Source organism: Myxocyprinus asiaticus, chromosome 14 (assembly GCF_019703515.2).
Source record: "Myxocyprinus asiaticus isolate MX2 ecotype Aquarium Trade chromosome 14, UBuf_Myxa_2, whole genome shotgun sequence".
NCBI classification, from domain to species: Eukaryota; Metazoa; Chordata; class Actinopteri; order Cypriniformes; family Catostomidae; genus Myxocyprinus; species Myxocyprinus asiaticus.
This window is the reverse complement of record NC_059357.1, coordinates 39,921,332-39,941,800: the sequence shown is the minus strand read 5'-3', so window position 1 is coordinate 39,941,800 and position 20,469 is coordinate 39,921,332. Positions and strand designations below refer to the sequence as shown.

Below are 20,469 nucleotides of genomic sequence, written 5' to 3'. Positions count from 1 at the left end.
GTATGAAAGTAATCCACAAGACTCCAGTCAATCAATGAATGTGTTCTGAAGCAAATCGATACATTTGTGTAAAAATATAAATTGATAATTAAAAAGTTATTAACTTTTAAAAAGTGCTTCCTGCCAGCAGCCGATGCGACGCATGATGTAAAAACGTCGGCGAGTTCATGTGAGAATTTGGAAGCGCTGCTTATTTACAACAGAAGAACGAACATCATGCGAGAGTTCAGCCATTTCAAACAGCGTCAGAGCCCTGGATGGAAGCGCTGATTTAACGTTAAAAACATTTTAATTATCGACTTGTTTCTTACATAAACCCATCGATTCGCTACAGAAGACATTCATTGATCATCTGGAGTTGCGTGGATTACTGTTATACTGCCTAAATGTGACTTTTGGACTGTCAAAGTGCTGGCACCCGTGTACTTCCATTATAAGGACCTAACAGATTTCTTCTTCTAAAAATCTTCATTTGTGTTCTGCTAAAGAAAGACAGTCATACACATCTGGGATGGCATCAGGGTAAGTGAATAATTAGATAATTGTAATTTTTGGGTGAACTATTCCTTTAAGGGATTAGCAAAGGGTTAATGTCATTGACTTCAATCTAAAACATGGCCAATAATGTACATGTAATCACTTAGCAGATACATTCACCAGAAGTACACAGGGACTGTACAGGGACAATCCCCCTGGAGATACCTAGGATTAGGTGCTTTGCTCAGTGGCACAATGGTGATGGCTCATGGCTCGCTCCTTATAGCAATTAAACCAGCAACCTTCTAGTAAGCCACCTAGAGCTTTATCCAGTGCTTCACACAGATTGAATGTTGAACCTATGAGAGTGCAAGCTTTGAGGTAATTGAAGACTCACTTACTATCTTTATTTTGTAGCAAATGGACATCAGTCTCTTGGAGCCACTGGTCAAGTGCTGGACCATCCAGATGTGTTTCTGAGAAAAACCAGCCCCAGCAACCAGGTATAGTCCTATTTATGCATGAAAAATTAAATAGGGATGCAGTCTTGTGACCAAGGACTTGATTTACCAAAGACCAGCTTGACAAGGTTTTATAGAGAGCGAGGGCAGGATGGACACCTGGGGTGAATTATCTCGCCCAGCTGTTGATGATTGTGGTGTTGGGGTAAATCCGCAAGCAGAGCTGCAGTCGAGAGAGACATAGAGAGAGAAAGATGCAACGAAGCTGTGTGTGTGTTTGTTTAAGTGTTGGCTCAAAAGCAACAAGTTTTGTGAAAATAAATGTCATACGTTTGGATGTGTACTCGGCTCCTGCCTCCTTCTTCCTGAACAAGCAGAGGTCTTTTACACTGCTGGCTCAAGAATGTGACGCCGAGGATACACGATCTGGTGGTACTGGAGTGATTCGCCAGGGGGTGGAGGAGCCCACTACCATCCGCCAGGAGGCGGAGGGGCCCACTGCCGTCTGCCAGGGGGCAGAGGAGCCTGCTGCCATCCGCCAGGAGGCGAAGAAGACCGCTACCATCTGCCAGGAGACGGAGGAGCCCTCTGCAGACCGCCCGGAGGTGGAGGAGCCCGCTGCCGACTGCCCAGAGGAAGCGGAGGCTGTTTCCGCTGCTGACCACCAGGAGGCAGTGGCAAAGGGATGGCTGAGTGAGTCCAGTGCCATCACCCGGTGTCGCTGACGGAGGTGTTCCAGCTGGCTGAGGACCGGGAGGGTGGTGTGTTCGGGAGTCAACATGTTTTTTTTCTTCTCCTTTCTCTTCTCTCTCACTCTCTCTCGCTCTCTCTTTCTCTCGCTCCTCCCTACCCCTCTCCGTCCCCTAGAGCTGTTCCTGTTTCCCATAGGTGTGGAAAACCATCCGGTGCTCCCCTGCCTGAGTCGGGTGATGGGGGTATGTGGCAAGCAAGGTGGGGCCGAGCAACGCCGTTGCGGAGTGAGGCCGGGATGGACACCTGGGGCGAATTATCTTACCCAGCTGTTGATGATTGCGGTGTTGGTGGGCGAGGGATAAAGGTCAAGCAGAGCTGCAGTTGAGAGAGATGCAACAAAGCTGTGTGTGTGTGTGTGTGTTTGTGTGTTGGCTGAAAAGCAACAAGTTTTTGTGAAAATAAATGTCATACGTTTGAATGTGCACTTGGCTCACACCTCCTTCTTCCTGAATGAGCAGAGGTCTTTCACACTCTCTTGATGGGCAAGATTCATGTCAGGGCTACTTAATTCCACTCCTGGAGGGCCACATCCTGCAGAGTACATTTCCAGCTCTGATCAAACACATCTGAACCAGCTGATAAAGCATGGCCAGGTCTAAAGAGGGGAGAAACCACACCTCCTGACAAACTTCTGACGCCCCTCCGGAACCAACGTAAAAACACAATATGAAAAGACAAAAAGAAAGCCTGTTGCCCACCCTAAAGTTCGAAATGCCCCCCAAAGATTGCATTCTAGTACCAACCCTGTAATCAAGGGGGTGTGTTCCATTTTGAAGTGATAATTCCTATGCCCATATCCCTTCGAAGGCTTTACCCATCAGAAGGAGACCTTCACAGGGTTGAAGGGTCTAGGACTTTAAAATATTGGTCATTCTGAACGCAATGCCATCTTTCCAAGCCAAAAGAGCCACTGTTACCGTTGAAAAAATACTAATGCTAATTAGAAGTGAATGATCAGTTGTACCTAATCAGAAATTATTATACATTGTTTTTCCTCACTATTAACTAATTTTAGAATGTAAAACAAAAATAAATGTTGGTACCACTTTGTTGTTTTTAAATACTACGTACTAACATTAAAATAAACTTTTTGCTGCAACTGAGGTTGAGGTATGGGTAGGTTTAGGAGTAGGGGTAGGGGTTAGGGAATAGGGTAAGTGTTGGGTTAGGATTAGGTTTAGGATTGGGGTAAGGTTAACAGTGTAACTACAGATGTAATTAAATGCAGTTACTTTCAATTTAAGTACAATGCAACAACACATATGTACATAATAAGTACATTGTATCAAATGCTGTGTACATAGTAAAGACACCTAATAGAAAGTGGGTCCAAAATGTTTTACTAAACTGTTAGATTTCATGAAGAAATTTAGGTTAAATCAGTTAACAAATGTAAACTCTGTATGAAATTATTAAATAAATAAATTACCACTGTTTATAATTCTTTCATTTCAACTCCTCTATTAGAATAACAGAACAAAATTATTTACAGTAAAAAACAAGCAATAACCAGTTTCAAACAAAAGGCCACAGGTTTAAATACATTTTAAAAATTATAACAGTTATAACAATTAATGGCTTTTATAATCCACAGAGATAGTGATATGATATTGATATTGATATTGACTTTATTGTCAGACAAGGTCTGAAATTTTTCTTGCATGACAGTATGTTCATTCACAATTATTACTACATAAATCACTAGACCTTTACAAGCACATAAAAAAAGGTTCTTATATTTGTGTGCCTTTATTCAGTTCAAGGACGGCTTGATGCACAAACGACTTCTTTAGTCTCACTCGATCTCGGTACCTTGTACTGATGGTTAGATGGTAAAAGTACAAATTCATTGTGCAGCACATGATTCGGGTCAGAAAAAATATTATTGGCCAACCTTAAGAGTTCTTATGATAGAACAGTTCATATACTTTTTCAAGAGGCTGATAGCATATTATCTATCATTACTCCTAGGTATTTATATGTCCCTACCTGTCTGATAGTTTCATTATGTATAACAACAGGCAATGTATGAGCATCGGATGTTGACCCAAATACAATCTCTTCAGTTTTTTTATATTAATAAAAAGGGCATTGTTGTCACACCACTCTTCCAATTTAGTCACCCCCTGTTGGTGCAATCCAGGGCTCTCTGAGTCACTTAACACAGATATTAACACAGTATCATCAGAGTACTTTAAGATGTATTGACTAGACCTGTCTGTACGACAGTCGTCTGTGTACAAGGTAAAAAGCACGGCAGAACTAACGCAGCCCTGTGGTGCTCCAACATTTGTTTTAATTGCCGATGACAAGGTTTTGTTCACTTTAACAATTTGGACCCTATTTGTGAAAAAAGAAGTATACCACTGAATCAAATAGGGATTTACACCCAACAGTACAAGTTTTGACTCTAAGATGTCAGCTTGAATTGTGTTGAATGTAGAGGAAAAGTCGATAAAGAGGGTTCTTGCATAGGTATTAGGTTTGTCTAAATGTTTAGAAACAATATGCACCAGAGCAGCCACTGAATCTTCTGTACTGCAACCTTGCTTGTAAGCAAATTGACATGGATCAAGTTTGCCTTTGATTGTGCTCACCAGATATTTAAGCAATATTCTTTCTAAACATTTCATAATTACCAAAGTAAGGGCTATAGGTCTGTAATCTTTGCATTCTTTTGGACATGGATTTTTGGAAATGGTTTTATGTATGAAGTTTTCCATAACATAGGAGCTGTATGTGTGTCTATAGAAGCCTGAAAAATTGGTTGCCACACTGGGGCCAGCTCATATGCAAAATTCTTTATGAGACACGTACTACATCCATCCGGTCCTACAGCTTTCCTCTTATTTGTAGATTGAAATGTCATGCTGACATGCAACATCAATAATCCTCTCTGAAGGAGAAAGTACAACTGTGTTTACTGGTTCATTATGTTTAACATAATTACCTGTAGGTTCAAATCTAGTAAAAAAAGGTGTTTAATTCATTGGCAAAGCAAAATTCATTATCTGCCACGATTGATTTGTTTGAAGATGACAATTCTGTCACTGTTTTCATGGTATCCCACACCTTTTTATTATTTTTAACCTTGAAGGCTTCTTCTAAACGCTGTCTATGAGATTCTTTTGCTTCCTTCAATTTGATTTTTAACTCTTTTTCTGTCTGTCTGAGTACTCTAAAGTCCTTATTTTTAAATGCTACTTTCCTTTGATTCATATCTTCCTTAATATCTTTGGTCACATAAGATTTATTATTTGGATAAACTTTAATCTCCTTTGTAGGTATAACCAGCTGTACACAAAAATTTATATAATCATTTATAACTGTGGTCCTTTCATCTAGTGAACCCTCATGAAAAATTTCCCAATCTGTCCAATTCAAAACAGGTTCTCAGTTATTCTCTACTCTCATTCGACCACAATCTAATTACTTTCTTTTCCAGTTTGCCTCTTAAGTTTGGTCTTATACACTGGTATCATATACACCATATTATGATCAGAATTCAGTATCGGTGGCCTACACCTAAACACATAAGCATCCTTGACATTCACAAAACATTTGTCCAGAATATTGTCTTTTCTTGTTTCTGTCCTTACATATTGTTCAAATCCCGGTAACACAGACTCCAGATTGCATTGATTTAAGTCCCCAAGCACTATAATGGGTGCATCTGTATTGCTGAGCTGCAGCTCATGTACACAGTCAGCTATCAAGTTGGCTACCTGCGATGGGTTGCCGCTGGGAGGAACATATACCACAAACAGCTAAATATACCCAAATTCTCTTGGCAGATATATAAGGTCTTAAAGTCATGCCTAGAATTTCCACATTTGGATCACAGATCTTGCATTTTACCGAATACACACGGCACCACTTATCGTTTATGTACACACACGTCCTTTTACTTTTACCCGAATCTTTATCCCTGTCTGCTCGTACTAAGGTGAATCCAGGTACCTCAAAGAGAGAGTCAGGCATTGTAGACTGTAACCAACTCTACGTAAAGCATAGCAATGATGCCTCACGGAATTCATTACAGTACCTTGTGTACGATCTTATTGTATCCACTTTGTTGTTCAATGAGCGCAGGTTACTGAAGATAATGGACGGCAAGGGCGGCCGATTAAATCTCCGTCACAGGAGGTTCCAAATGCCACCTCTCCTTCCTCGTTTTAGTCTTTAGGCTGTACAGGTGTGCGAGCGGTGATTTTGCACCACCCACATCCAAACTCCAACTTCCACATGCGATAGGAGATTGCATCTCCAAACATGATCCAAACAGGCCAATAATCCACGGTATCAAAACCGGGAGTAGATCTTTCTAGGCAGTCATCTTTTTACACGAGCCATAAACAAACATTTAACAGTTAACAGTTAACAATAAACATTAAACAAAAAACTAAAACAATGAACGCAGCATACTGAGACACAGTAACTAATAAAGGTTTGTCACAGGTTTTGTTTACAGAACTAGAGTGTGTTTACAGGTGCTGCTGGTTTAATTTATGAAACACTTGCAATCCTTGTGCATATTTATGACTTCTGGTCCGGTCCATCTGAGAGCAAGATTTTTATCAGTTGAACCCTTATGGAAACGTTTATTTTGAAGGGCCATTCGAAGCAGTTATCTCTGAACACTTTGGTTTAGAGAAATCCTACAACATGGTGGCCATTTATCCCATTTGGAATGCAGGGAAGGTCTTCAGGACTACTTTAAAAAAAAATGAAAGGGATGTCTGTAAGAGCAGTGTTGGAAGTAAACTCTGCAGGACGTGGCCCTTCAGGAATAGTACTGAATAGCCCTGAGGTATGTGTTACCTGATTGGCCCAGTTTGAGGTGCTACCTGCTCATATGTGGAGATGATAAACAATAACAATCTAATCTATTAACTTTTGAAGAAAATCTGTTTATTGGCGGAATTATTCTATGTTTGGAGGGGAAATTATTTACCAACACCAAGTTATTTGTTCTTCCATTGTTACTAAGACAGAAGCATGTGAGTCAGTAGATTTTGAACCATCTGCTGCAATCTAGGGACAGTAACAGTTAAAGAAAATGGTAAAGCACGGCCAAGTAAAACCCTCTGCAGCCCACGTGACTGACTAGCAGTCAGACAAGGGCAGCTCATGTCATCAGCAAATGGGAGCAGCAAGGAGTAGGCCATATGGGCAGCCCAGTGCTGGATCCTCGTACACGGTTAGACTTTGATCTTGGGCCAGGATTGGGAAGGTGTTGGGTTTAAGCGGAGCTGGGAAGGGTTAGATAGAGAGGACGAAAGAAGCTGGGAGAGTCTGGGGTACGGAACATTTACTGACCAGAATCGGGTGAACAGCGAGGAACCGAACGACAGGTTCTGTACCAGCACTGCCATGTTCTGCAAGACGGTGAGAGAGAAAAGTGTGTTTGTGCATGGCCATTGGCTTCACGTTGTATGGAGTGCTGCAAATGCTGGTTCTCTGTACGTAATCTCGTCACGTAATGACCATCTTTTTTATTGAAAAGTGGTGTCTTAAGAGTAATTGTCTGCACTGAGTGGTGTATTTTGCTTGATTGCTGGGAAATGTTTGCTAATACACACACACTACTCACAAGAACCACAGTCTCTAACGCCTACTTTCACAAGGATGGTGCAGTTTTAAATAACACACATACACACACTCTCTCATCTCTCTCCATGCACTAACACTGATGCAAAATGAAAACAGATACATCAAAGCATCACCTGGTCTAAAAGATAAGCTCATATCAGCACACACATGCACTCACACGCGGTGAGCAATAGCTTTGTTTTTGCAGGTCATGTTGTTTGTCTCCACTGATACCGTGCTGTTGTTTGCAGCTTACCTCCAATGATAATGATAATTAGCCCCTTAGTGCTCATCGCACGCCCATTTCACCCCTCCTTCCTCTCACTCCTCCTCTACACTCAAACACACGCTCGCTTTGAAGGAAGAAGGGGGCGTGGTGCAGTTTGAGTAAATCACATCCTGTCATTTTGACACTCTTTTCTCTACTGTTTTTTTTAAAAAGACTTTTAACTCTCAATTTACTCTCTATTTAAGGCAAGCATCACTATTATTATTGCTCATACTTCGAATTAGGAATTTGCAGACACACCCCTAACATGAAGTATTAAGCTTGTCCCAAACTGTTTGTAATATAGACATGAATGGTACTTCAAATCCTGTTGCTTATTTAGGAGAGGTGTCATATTATATTTCTAAGCAATCAGACTTAAGATTTTCACCTGGCAGACAATAAAACAGGTAAAAAATAAAATAAAAAACATCCCATCAATTTACATTTGAATGAGGGATCTTAGCCATATCTAGGGTTGGGAATTGTAAGTAATTCCAATTCCCCTTAACGATTCTGTTTTCTAAATGGTTCCATTTACAATTTGTTTTAGTACTTTTGAGAAATCAATAAATGAATAAACCTCACACACATGAAAGGTACTTCTGAGGAAGAAATATTTTGAAATAAAGAATGCAATTCTTATTGTATTTACTGCCCTCAGCAGCCTGTTACTAAATTATGGGATCAAATATCATAGATATCTTATTCATTCATAAATGTTTATAAAATACCACTAATAACACCAAAACTCATATGTATCTTTAACTTCACATTGTCATATTAACAAACATCCAGTAGGCTAATTACTCTTATTCAAGTCTCACAAGCCTTATGTACACATATGACAGAAACAGTTCTTGGTTCATTTCAAGACAGTTGTCACGTTGTATTTTTCGTGCTGCTATTGTTGCAGTGCCACTGAATGGTAGTCTAGGAAACACTGTCAGAGTATTTTAGCAGAGTATTTGTCCTGTTGATGTCTAATTTTTCCTCTGCTATTTTTCACAATTTAATCTCTTTTATGCATATACGACTCTTATGGCAGACACACTCTTTGCCTGTTGTATTTCCATCTGTCTGCTTTGGTCTTCCTGTCTTCTTGGGTGAATTTCATGAAGAAATGTCTGCATGTTATTTCTCCCCTCAATTAGTGGGGGACAAAAAGTACTTGGCATAAAGAAAATGAAAAGCACACCACCCTAATTCTTACTACTAGTCGCATTCAAACTCACAGTCTTTTCCAGAAAATAACCAAAAATTTCCAGGTTAGATGTGTGTGAACAAAACCCTTTTGAAAATACTGGTAAACTTTGCTCTGGCAATTTTCCTTTATGTGAATGTTGTATTATTATCTATAAGTTTCCATATTGATGGTATGTGTTAACAGAGCCATTAGATTACTGGTTTCGGTTCGTAAGAGGTCAGGGCACGCTGACGTAAGAACATTCTGATGGAGATGACGCAATTACTCTGTGCCATTTAGCACTGGTGACTCGGAAGTAAAAATAAATGTCAACAAACTGGCCAGATAGTAAATCTAAAGCACTTTTCTTCATCCGAGCGGATGAATAAATTTCCTGACAGCTGAAAGGAACAGTTAGCGATTTCCCATGTATTCTCTGATGAGCCCATGTTCTTCGCACAGACCTCTGTATACTACTGTGCTTTTAAGCCGCAAATAGCGTCTCCGCCTTCAGAAGTTAGCAACAGCATTTTGTTCTCTGTAGTTCAACAGTCTCATTTGAAGCTGTCGCATACGGTGTCATTGAGTCTCGAGCAGGTGCCTTACATTAAAACATTCAACAAAAACCTGAAAAAAAAAAAAAAAACACCACATTACCAACCGGATACATTCAATTACAAAATCATACCCTCCATGTTTTCAAACTAAAAGCCCACATTTCCGGCACAGCCGTGTTGAGGTCATTTCCGGCAAACAACCCCCCCCAATATTTATACCATGATCAATGGAAACATATAAAACCCCCTCCCCCCCCACCCAATGTTCAAGACAAATCTACGCCCTTGTGTGTGAACAACACATTGGTACATTTACCAATAAATGCAATCCAACGATTTTTCTGTAATTTACCTGGTTGTATATGCGAAAGGGGCTACTGTAATACGTGAATGAAAATCATCCTATTTGCACAGTGTGGCAGCGGGGGCGTGGTCAAGCGTCCATCCGGAGAGAGAGAAAGCGGTAAGGGCGCTTGCACCTGAGCTAGATTATGTGTAACACCTGTTTCTAATTCCAGTGAGCATGGGAAGAGCGGCATATAAGCAGCCACGCCACCAGCAGTGTGGGAGAAAGAGTCTGGCACAAGGAAGGCCACGGTGCTCCTGAAGCTGTTGCATTTAATATGTTGTGTTTTGTGAAGCTAATGTGTTTAAAAGTCTACATGCCTACATACATCGACCAGGTGGCGCTGGAGCAGCTGATCCATCGACTGCCGGAGAGGACGGTGGAATGGGTCCAGTGTCAACGCCCGACGTCGCTGAAGGACACAATCCAATTGGCGGAGGACCAGATGGCGGCGTACCTGAGGGCTAAAGAGCCCTCCCTCCCACTCTCTCTCCCTTCCCTCTATGTTTTCCCCGTTCTCTTCCCCCTCCCCTCCCCTCTTCTCTCTCACTCTGCTCTCTCCCCAGAGCCCATTCCTGCCCTGCGGAGGCGAGGAGTCCCGCCACCGAAGCTGGTTCCCTTCGCAAAATTTGACGCATACCTAATGCCTCGCATTGATGAGTTGCTCGATCGGTTCGGCACTGCTCGATTTTATTCGACACTGGATTTGAAAAATGGTTATTGGCAGATCCCCTTGACACCAATTTCCCATGAAAAAAACAGCCTTCTCCATGCCGTTTGGATTACACCAATATGTGAGACTTCCGTTCGGTTTGTTTGGAGCCCCGGCTACATTTCAGCGTCTCGTGGACCGAATCCTCAGACCGCATTTGGCTTACGCCGCTGCCTACTTAGATGATATCATCATTTACAGCAATGATTGGCAGTGGCACATGCAGCATCTGAGGGCGGTTCTGAGATCGCTAGTGATTGGCAGATCGCTAAGACAAGCGGGACTCACAGCAAACCCCAAGAAGTGGATTGGGCAGGTGGAGGTATGGTATCTGGGGTTCCACTTGGGCCACGGGAAAGTGCGTCCCCAAATTGACAAGACTGCGGCGATTGCGACCTGTCCGAGGCCCAAGACCAAAAAGGGGGTGAGACAGTTCCTGGGGCTGGCTGGCTATTATAGGAGATTCGTGCCTAATTATTTGGATGTCACCAGCCCGCTGACTGATTTCACTGAAAAGGGAGCTCCAGACCCGGTCCAGTGGATGGAGCAGTGTCAACAGGCGTTCATGCAGGTTAAAGCCGCACTTTGCAGGGGGCCACTTTTACATTCACCCGATTTCCCCCTCCCTTTTGTCTTGCAGATGGATGCTTCAGACAGAGGGCTGGGGTCCATACTCTTGCAGGTGGTGGAGGGGGATGAGCGCCCGGTGCTGTACATTAGCCGCAAGCTCTCGCTGAGGGAGACTAAGTACAGCACCGTAGAGAAGGAGTGTCTCACCATCAAGTGGGCGGTCCTCACTCTCCAGTACTATCTGTTGGGGCGGGCCTTCACCCTCTGCTTGGATCACACCCCACTCCAATGGCTCCACCACATGAAGGATACCAATGCACGGATCACCCATTGGTATCTGGCTCTTCAGCCATTTAAGTTCAAGGTGGTCCACAGACCGGGAGCGCAGATGGCTGTCACCGACTTCCTTTCCAGAAATGGGGAGGGGGTTGTCTCCCCGGCCTGAGTCGGGCAGTGGGGAAATGCCTGTGAAGCTGATGAGTTTGTAAAGTTGTGAAGCATTGAAGTGGCTGATTAAAAGTCTTACCTGAGCCTGGAAAACCCACTTCCCTGTGTTCTCCTTCCCTTCTTCTGTGAAGTTGTGTTACACGCACAATTAATAAAATAAATAAACATGAATTTAAGGAAGTACAACAAATACCATGATGTGTGCTTACCTTACAAATGTACTTTACAATTAGAATGAATTAGGGCTTTCAATCGATTAAAATTTGTAATCGATTTAAATACATGATATGCAGATTAATCTAATTATTCACAATTAATCGCACACATCAGTATTTGCAGCGAAAGGCCCCCAAATAAAAATAATTCAATATATAATGGTTAAATAATTATACATATTATATTTCATAAATATAATCATTCAGATAATGAATTTAAAGGCATTACATTATAGTGGCTGACGAAAAAAGCACTGATAAGATTTACAGTATTGTTTATTTCCATTTCATTAAACATAAACATTTTGCTCTTGAATTCGTTGCATTGCATCATAAACAGCACTTTTAGAACACTTTGTGAAGTTAATCGTAGTTTAAAACTTACAAAAACATGTCTCGAGACCCCTGCATTCAAAACTGTGCTCCATCCAGCTTAATGGCACTAAAAATAGGCTTTTTTCAAATGCAAATTATATTTTCCTATTTTTGTATCCTCTAGATTTTGGAGTAAAAATGAACCCAGACACGTTCTTGACAGTTTCAATGAGACTCACCCTCTTGTCTGATGACTGTGTGCCCTCTTAACTACTCTTGAAGTCTTGTGTATCTCACCTACTCTCTTTTTTTTTCTATCTCGCTCACACCGTCACGCTTCCACGACCCCCCTCCCCCCGAGCAACCCCCCACCACACACACTCTACTCTGCATCGCTTGCCACAGCAACAGAGCCAGGCAGTCAGACTGTGTGCAGGAGTTGAGCAGAAGAGCGTATGAAAGTGCAGAAAGAGTGAGGCAGAAAGAAAAAGAAAGGAAAGAGGAGGCACGAAGCCATGGAGATGGAGGAAAGCTTTGATGCCGAGGCCAGTTTTGATGATGCCTCCTGTCTCTCCCCTCAGAGCCCCGGGTCCACCTCCCCAGCCAGGAGGCAGAATAAGGAGAAGGAGATCAAGGAGACCAAAATCACTGTGAGTATTGTCAACTGCTAACAATGCACTCATTCACACATATAATACAGAGCTGCTGTCTAATGAAGAATCTCCATCCACTGACAGCGACGTATAAATGCATCTACATGCTCTCAATGCATCAGTAATCAGATTGATTTTCATTAATGATTATGTCAATCAGAATGAGCCAGGATGTTAGAGTTTTGCAGTACTGACCCCTGGGATTCTAAATCAGTGGTCTGGTTTTTCCCCGAAGTGTTTCGCAGATGTGAAACATCTGTTCATGTTTTGTGCCACTCTCTTCTCTGATCTGAAAGTGTGTGGGTTTATGTTTTATGACTGATGTTGGAAGTTTGTGCGTACTTCAAAAAGATGTATTTGAAGAGTGAAGATACACTATGACTTGTAGATTACATCACTACTGTTTTGCAATTGCATGTTTTAAAGGATTAACCATGCAAGCATGGATTGAAAAATAATTCCAATATCTAATTGCTATGATTGGACTCCTGGGAAGTGCTTTAAATGAGACTGAATGGAATAAAACGAAATGGCACAAAAATCAATTGAGTTTTCGTTGTCACTTTTCATTATCGTCTATGCTTTCGACATTCTTGCACACACATCAAAACACTTACATGTTCTCTCTTTCCAAGAAAGCTCTTGGTCTTCCAAAAGATGTTGACCAGCACGAGACATCGTGCCAGCCGCACTGAGGAAAGAGTATTTTGAATGCCAACACAAGCTGTGCGGAGACCCAAATGCACTGTTATCTGACATGGCTGATGGTTGGATCAGCCAGCGGGAATCGCCACTTATTTTCAAATTATGTATGCGGCGTAAGTGCAGAGACGTGGCTTTGCTGCTGTTTTTGAACCCGGCTTTGATCCAGCTTCACCTGGAAACATCGCAAAACATGCCGAGCATGAGGCTTCAGGGATACGCTTTCAATTTCCTTGGAAGTCAACAATTTCGAGAGATGTTGCCTGAGTAAAAATGCTGCAAGGAAAAGCAGTTATGCCTCATAAAGCAGCCTGAAGAGTGTCAGATGTTGCAGCCGCATGGCACTGCAGGTCATCTTGCAATACTTATCACAGATGTGTTCACACCAGAGAACACTTGGGCAAGAAGTCCTCTCTGATTTTCTCTTGCTTCAGAAAAAGCCATAACGTCTACACTGAGAAAATGTAGAAGGCTGTTTACATTTGGTTGGGCAATATGTTTGATAGACAGCTCTAATTAATGAAAACTTGCTGATTGTTTTAGCTAATTAGTGCCTATGATGGCATTGATTGTTCACTCCATTTATTTACATGAACATTTATAGCAGGCTTGTTTTGGTTAGTGTTATGTATCCTGTAGTGTGAGAGAGATGCAAGGATGCTGTAGGATGGGATGCACCGGAGATTCTGGTGTGGTATAGGGCAGAAGAGGTGTCTGTCAGAGGAGAAAGACCGCCCACCAGAGAGAGGGAAATAAAGAAGCCTAGAGAACAGGGGAAGACATGGCTAGTCCAGTTTCCATGGTGACAAAGGCAATAGTATAGACTAATGGGTGTTGAAATAAAAAAAATAAAAACACACAAAGAGAGAATAAAAAAGACAGAGATCGGAGAAATGAAAGAACGCTGTCATTCAGCCTGTCATTGTTTTTCTTTACAGAGAGGCAGTACGCAGTGTATTTATTATGCTGAAGTTTTGGTTGCTGGTGTAGCTAGACTAGACTACTCTAGTATGCATATGTGGTGCGTGTGTTAAGTAAGGGATAATGTACAGATGTTTGGTCATTATCATAATAAATAAACCCAATAGGGTGATCAGAGGCTGATCAGTGTGCCAGTGTGAAGCACACTTACCAGATAAATAAATGAATAGACATGAAATGTTGATTTAAATTGAAATTGAAATTTTATTATTTGAGAAGAAAGAGACCACAGAGTGGTATGAGTGACATGAAACTATCACAGCTATGTAGAAAATTGGTTGCCTGGGACAACGGTCAAGTATATAGTTAAGCGGTCATTATAGAAAAATATTTGACCACCACAGAATGCTGCAATTGAACAGTTAGAATCAAGTATTTTAGAGAGCCGTGTAATAATAAGTGTTATACCTCCTAACAAAGGAAATCTGTTTGGTTGAAAGCCATAGATATGATATAATCTCCATTATAAATTATATTACCATAACATATATTTGCACTACCATGTTGTGCACCTTGCAGTACTGCAAATTAAGAGAACATCTGCACCATAGTATTGTATATATAAAATACTGTTAAGTACAGTAAATCAAAATTGTATGGTAGACCAATACTGTATCAGCCAGTCCGATTAATCGGCCAATATTTGGTTATTGTTTTTATCGCCAAATTATTATCGGCATTGGCCAGTAACGTTGACGATTAACAGAACTGGTTCCGCCAGTTCCATAAACTACCAACAGCTTTATCAATGGATAGTGAATTTTTTTTTTATTTCATAAATGTTTTAGTAATTTGAGTTAAAAAACAAAAAACTAAATAAATTTAGAGAGAATGACAATTTAGAGAGAATGACAATTTTGTATATATATATATAGAGAGAGCGGGGCTAGTTGTCACACTGAATTTTTCTCTGAGTGGGATTATTTTTTAAACTCTGAATAGCCACATACCTTTAAGTCTTGGCTACAAAAAGGCTATTGAACATTTTCACCGTTATTGCCCAGGAAATGAAATACAGTTAATTTACTTTTGTGACAACTTATAAGGGGTAAGTTATCACAGTGGAACCTTCCATTAAACTATTGGTGATGTGAGTTTCATGTGAGCATTGAGGGGGTACACGCCCCCTCCGTCACCATCTACACCTCAATTAAACAATCGATTATAGGCGTTTTTAGCAAAATTTAGAAAGTAAAACAATTATGAGGTGCAAAATATTTAACGAAAAAAAAAAAAAAAAAAAAAAAATATATATATATATATATATATATATATATATATATATTGTTTTGACCAACAAAAACTGTAATTTATTAATTTTAAAAAGGTATGACATTTAAAATGAGTGAAAACCTGCCCCAATAAAAATGTGACAACATGCCCCAACCTAACTTTTATCAAAAATACCTTGTCCTAAGAACACATTTAAACCTTTCAGTAAAAATATGCCTTCATAATATAGTTGACTCTTACCTTCATGCATGCCAGTGTGTTCGCCCATTTACCCAAGAGCTATAACAAACATTTACATTTACATTTAGTTATTTAGCAGACGCTTTTATCCAAAGCATCTTACAAATGAAGAACATAGCAAGCAATTTGTTATACAAAGTTCAACAACATCTAGTGTTGTACTGCCAAGCTCTCAAGATGGCAGGAGTAGTATAGGTGCTAGCGCAGAAGAAAGAGACTGAATAATTTGTGTGTGTGTGTGTGTGTGTGTGTGTGTGTGTGTGTGTGTACAGTAAGTGCAAGTTAAGTTCAATAATAAGTGCAGTTAGTGTGGATTGGTTAAGTGCTCGCAGAACAGATGTGCTTTCAGCTGGTTCTTGAATGTTGAGGTAGTATCAACAGATTGTGTGAATGTTGGAAGCTCACTCCATCACAGTGGACAGAGAAAGTGAAAGATTGTGAAATAGATTTTGAGCCTCTTTGTGATGGGACCACCAGGCGCCGCTTGTTCATAGATCGCAGAGAGCGAGTTGGAGCATAGACCTGGAGAAGTGAATTTAAGAGGGTGCGGTTCCACTGGCTGTCCTGAAGGCCGTAGTCAAAGCTTGAATTTGATGCAGGCAGCTACAGTTAGCTAGTGAAGTGAAATCCAGAGTGGTGTGACATGAGCCCTTTTCGGCTGATTGAAGACCAGATGTGCTCTTCATTCTGGACCATCTTAAGTGGCTTAATTGTGTTAGCTGGGAGGCCAGCCAACAAAGAATGACAGTAGTCCAGTCTTGAAATGAACAGAGCTTGGACCAGGAGCTGTGCAGCAGATTCAGACAGAAAAGGTCTGATTTTCCTGATGTTGTAGAGCGTGAATCTGCAAGACCGGTGGTAAAATTAAGCTGGTTATCTACCACCACTCCCAGGCTCCAAGCTGTTCTGGTTGGTATTAGTGTAGTTGAACCAAGGTGAATATTGAGGTTGTGGTCAATAGATGGGTTGACTGGGAAAACAAGGAGTTCTGTCTTGGCAAGGTTGAACTGAATGTGGAGTTTCTTCATCCAGATCGAAATGTCAGAGAAGCAGGTAGAGATATGAGCTGAGACAGTAGGGTTATCAGGCTGGAACGACAGGTAGAGCTGCTAGTCATCTGCATAGCAGTGGTAGGAAAAACCATGTGCCTTAATGATCGGTCTGAGTGATGTTGTGTATATCGAGAAGAGGAGGGGTCCAAGCACTGATCCTTGAGGAACACCAGTGGTCAGCTGGTGTGACTTGGACACCTCTCCTCTCCAGGAGACCATAAAAGATCTGCCAATGAGGAATAATTCAACCCATCCAAGAGCAGTTCCTGTGATGCCCAGGTCAGAAATGGTGGACAGGAGAATCTTGAGGTTCACTGTGTCGAAAGCAGCAGACAAGTCAAGGAGGATGAGGATGGATGATATGGAGTTAGCTCTTGCCAGTCATAGGGTTTAAAAATAGGATTACACAATAATGTGTTTTTTAAAAAAAAAATAGTGTTATGAATTAGGTGTTTGAAACAAACATACAAAACCACTGCTAGAGAAAACATAAATTTGCACAATTGGACTTTTGATTCCAAATCTTAACATTATACAGACCCGTGTGACACCTAGCCCTGGTCTCCCCTATATCGGCCATCGGCCACCCTGCTCTCTAGATATCTGTATCAGCCATTAAATAAACCCATATCAGTCGACCATTAGTTTTACCATCTGATGCCATCACTGAACCATGGTACTGCCATAGCGCTTTTGTGCATTTTGCTTAAAATGCACTATATAATATCAATATTACATAGCACATTACTGAAAGTGTAATGCATATATAGATTTTTGTATATATTACAGGGTATATTTTTAGCTCTCTCATGAAGCACACAAGCACTTCTCCATGACAGCCATTGAATCGGAGAAACACTGAATCAATAGTGTGTGCTTGTTGGGTGTTTGAAAGGCTGGCCGGGAAGCTTTCACCTTTTGCTCACCCTTAGTGTCTCCTGAGTATAATTAATATGGAACCAAAAGCATGCCAGTTTGGCTGACTGATTCACACTTGCGCTCTTTCCCGATGCACTTTACTGCGTTTGAAATAATAGGTAGTTGTCAGAAGCCGGTCGTAGTGGCAGCGATTCACAAGCAACATTTTAACAACTGAATTAAAAATATATACAGTCCAGAAATATATGGAGATTTTTAGGGATGTTCATTCATGAAAACTTGCACTTGGAAATGGTAATGTTTTTTATTATAAGTGTAGCACAAATATTGTTTTGTAGTAGGGAAAAGAATGCCCTTACAGGAAAAGCAATTTGTCGCTTAGCAACAGAGGCAGAGCACCCTACAGTCTGAGCAATGGTTGAGATCTCTATGTGTATGTATATGTGTGTGTGTGTGTGTGTGTGTGTGTGTGTATTTGTTGGAGTAGAAACCTGCTGACTGCATTGGTGTTTTGTAGATTTATTTGTTTGCTTGCCTGATTCTTTTGTGTCTCTGATGCATGCTGCATGCTATCATTAGGTCTGTGATATTTGCCGCTGTTCAGCAGAAATGGCAGGTTTCCACCAGCAGTGTTCATTACGGCCATTAAATGGAGTGGGGCAGCAGGTTCATGGGCTGGTGCCAGATATAGCTGGGCACAGTCATTCTGCTTACCCAAACAAAGAATACGTCCGCTTTTAACCTTTCCCTACATAGGCATTCACACTCATACATGCATTGGATTGGTTATATCTTAAATGTTTGTCAGTGTTGTAGTTTGTTTGTAAACTCCTGACAAAAAGTTATCACTGCTCTGTTTATGGGTTTAATATACAAAATAGAACATTTGATTCTTTGATTTCCATGTCAGTCACAGATACATCAAAATAACTAGATCAGTAAGCTTTTCAGAGTTTGATATCCCAGATTTTCCCAAATTAAACAAAGGTTCAGGAAGGTTCAAGCCCCGGGGCCCCACAATTTTTTAATGAGGCCTTGAGCAGGGGTGATATTGTGAAACTTGTAAAATGTTTTTTGTTATTGTGGTCAATATAGCCCTCTTTGTTATAATATTCATTTTATTATGAAATATTTTCTTTTCATTTTTCTGGATTTCTGGCATTTTGATAAGTTTAAATCTGGTGGTCTACAAACTTTGCCAGTCAGTTCTTACATTTGATTTACTGCCAGCTGTGAATCAACATTTAACTTGTGTGTGCATGATCCATTGTTTTTCCACCAATTGTGAATAAAGTGTTAATGTTCAAAAATGTAAGCCAAGCCGCATAAAAGCATTTGTGTAAATGTCCCTTTTCTTGGTATATATTCTGCTTAAGATGTGGCTTCCTTTGCTGTGCAAAGATGGCTCTAAAAATTATGCAACCAGGATGCTGCCATCTTTTCTTCATGGGCACTCAGTTCCAGAATTAGTTTTTATTTTTTTGTGACTGATCACTCTATGTTAAAGCTTCTTGCAGCAGAGATGGAAAAACAATTTTATTTCACTCTATTTAGAGCCCTTTAAAAAACAGGCGCTGGTGAAACATCTACTGCAATACAATACATTTTGCGATTTTTATGTTTCTTGCAAAGAAATTTATTTCAGAATAATGTGTATGTCAAAATACACTGCTACCCCTAACTTCCTGTTTTGTTTGGGTCATTTTTTTTACCCATTTAAGAGTTTAAAGCAGTAAAAAAAAATCTTAATCTTGTATTTGGTCAAAATGTCCTTTGATTCTCCATAAAAATTAACCAATGACTAAGTTAAAAACAAGGCAGAAGCAATTTATAGATGCTATTTAAAAAGCAAAAAATAGCATCTTCTTTGCGCTAAGTGCAAATAGTGATAAATTATATTTTCACCCCTGTGGAAATAGTGGCAGATACTATTTGCAATCCTAATGAAATACATACAGTATCACTAAATGTGTTTATTGTGTTCATTTAGTGTCCCAGAGACACCCAACACCAACCCCTAAACCTAACGCTAACCTTACTTTACAAAAATGAACCATGGTTTTACTAAAGTAACCATGATATTACCATGGTATTTTGTGGTAACTTCATAGTTGCCACAAAATTAAACATGGTTAGTACGGTATATTAACACCATATTACTGAAGTAATACAATGGCTAATTGCATTAAAACTATGGCTTCCACCAAAAACATGGTTACAACAATATTACTATAGTAAAACCATGGTTAATTTTACCTGGCTCAAATATTTCTCTCAACTCCCCAACCGTCACCATGACCAAATCGGTTGTGTTGCTCAGGTGTTGCTAGGTGGTTGCTAGGGCATTAATGAAATGTTGCAAGATGGTAAGGACGTCTGGATTTTTTCACTCATCTTCCTGCCAGTCAGAGATTTATATTCTGAAATAAAGATGTTTTAAATAAAAACCATGATACTGTATTTGTTTCAAACAATTATAATAATTGATCAACACAAATGATAAATTCTTATTTAAAATGAAGGGTTTACTTTGTTTAAACTTGTAAAAGCATTGTACCATTATAGGTGGCACTCTTTCCAGATGAAATACTATTTTAAAAAGCTTGTTTAATGTGAAAAAGAAGCCTATGTCAGTGTTTATGTTTATAATCAAAAGGGAGGTGCTGTATATCTTCTATACTCTACAAGGTCTTTTTTGACCGGAACAAAACAGTTGTTTAGAAATCTCTCACACAGAAGGGTTAAATGTCAATCAAAGGAGGAAGATACTTTGTGCCCATACAATTGTGTAGTCACATCATCTACCAGCAGGGACTTACTGACTAAGCTA

General features: G+C 40.4%; 1 protein-coding gene across 6 annotated transcripts in view; it reads left to right on the top strand.

Moving 5' to 3' along the window:
* Window positions 1-20,469, top strand: part of gas7a (growth arrest-specific 7a) — an 83,752-nt gene that overhangs the window by 25,857 nt on the left and 37,426 nt on the right. For 3 of the 6 annotated variants that reach the window (XM_051716826.1, XM_051716825.1, XM_051716828.1), the window contains 2 exons: window positions 895-980; window positions 12,481-12,549. In XM_051716826.1, the coding sequence (XP_051572786.1) occupies window positions 895-980; window positions 12,481-12,549 (155 nt within the window). Of the gene's footprint in view, window positions 1-894; window positions 981-5,922; window positions 7,080-12,304; window positions 12,550-20,469 lie in introns of those variants that run through there. The other 3 variants (XM_051716830.1, XM_051716829.1, XM_051716831.1) reach the window with 3 other exon arrangements.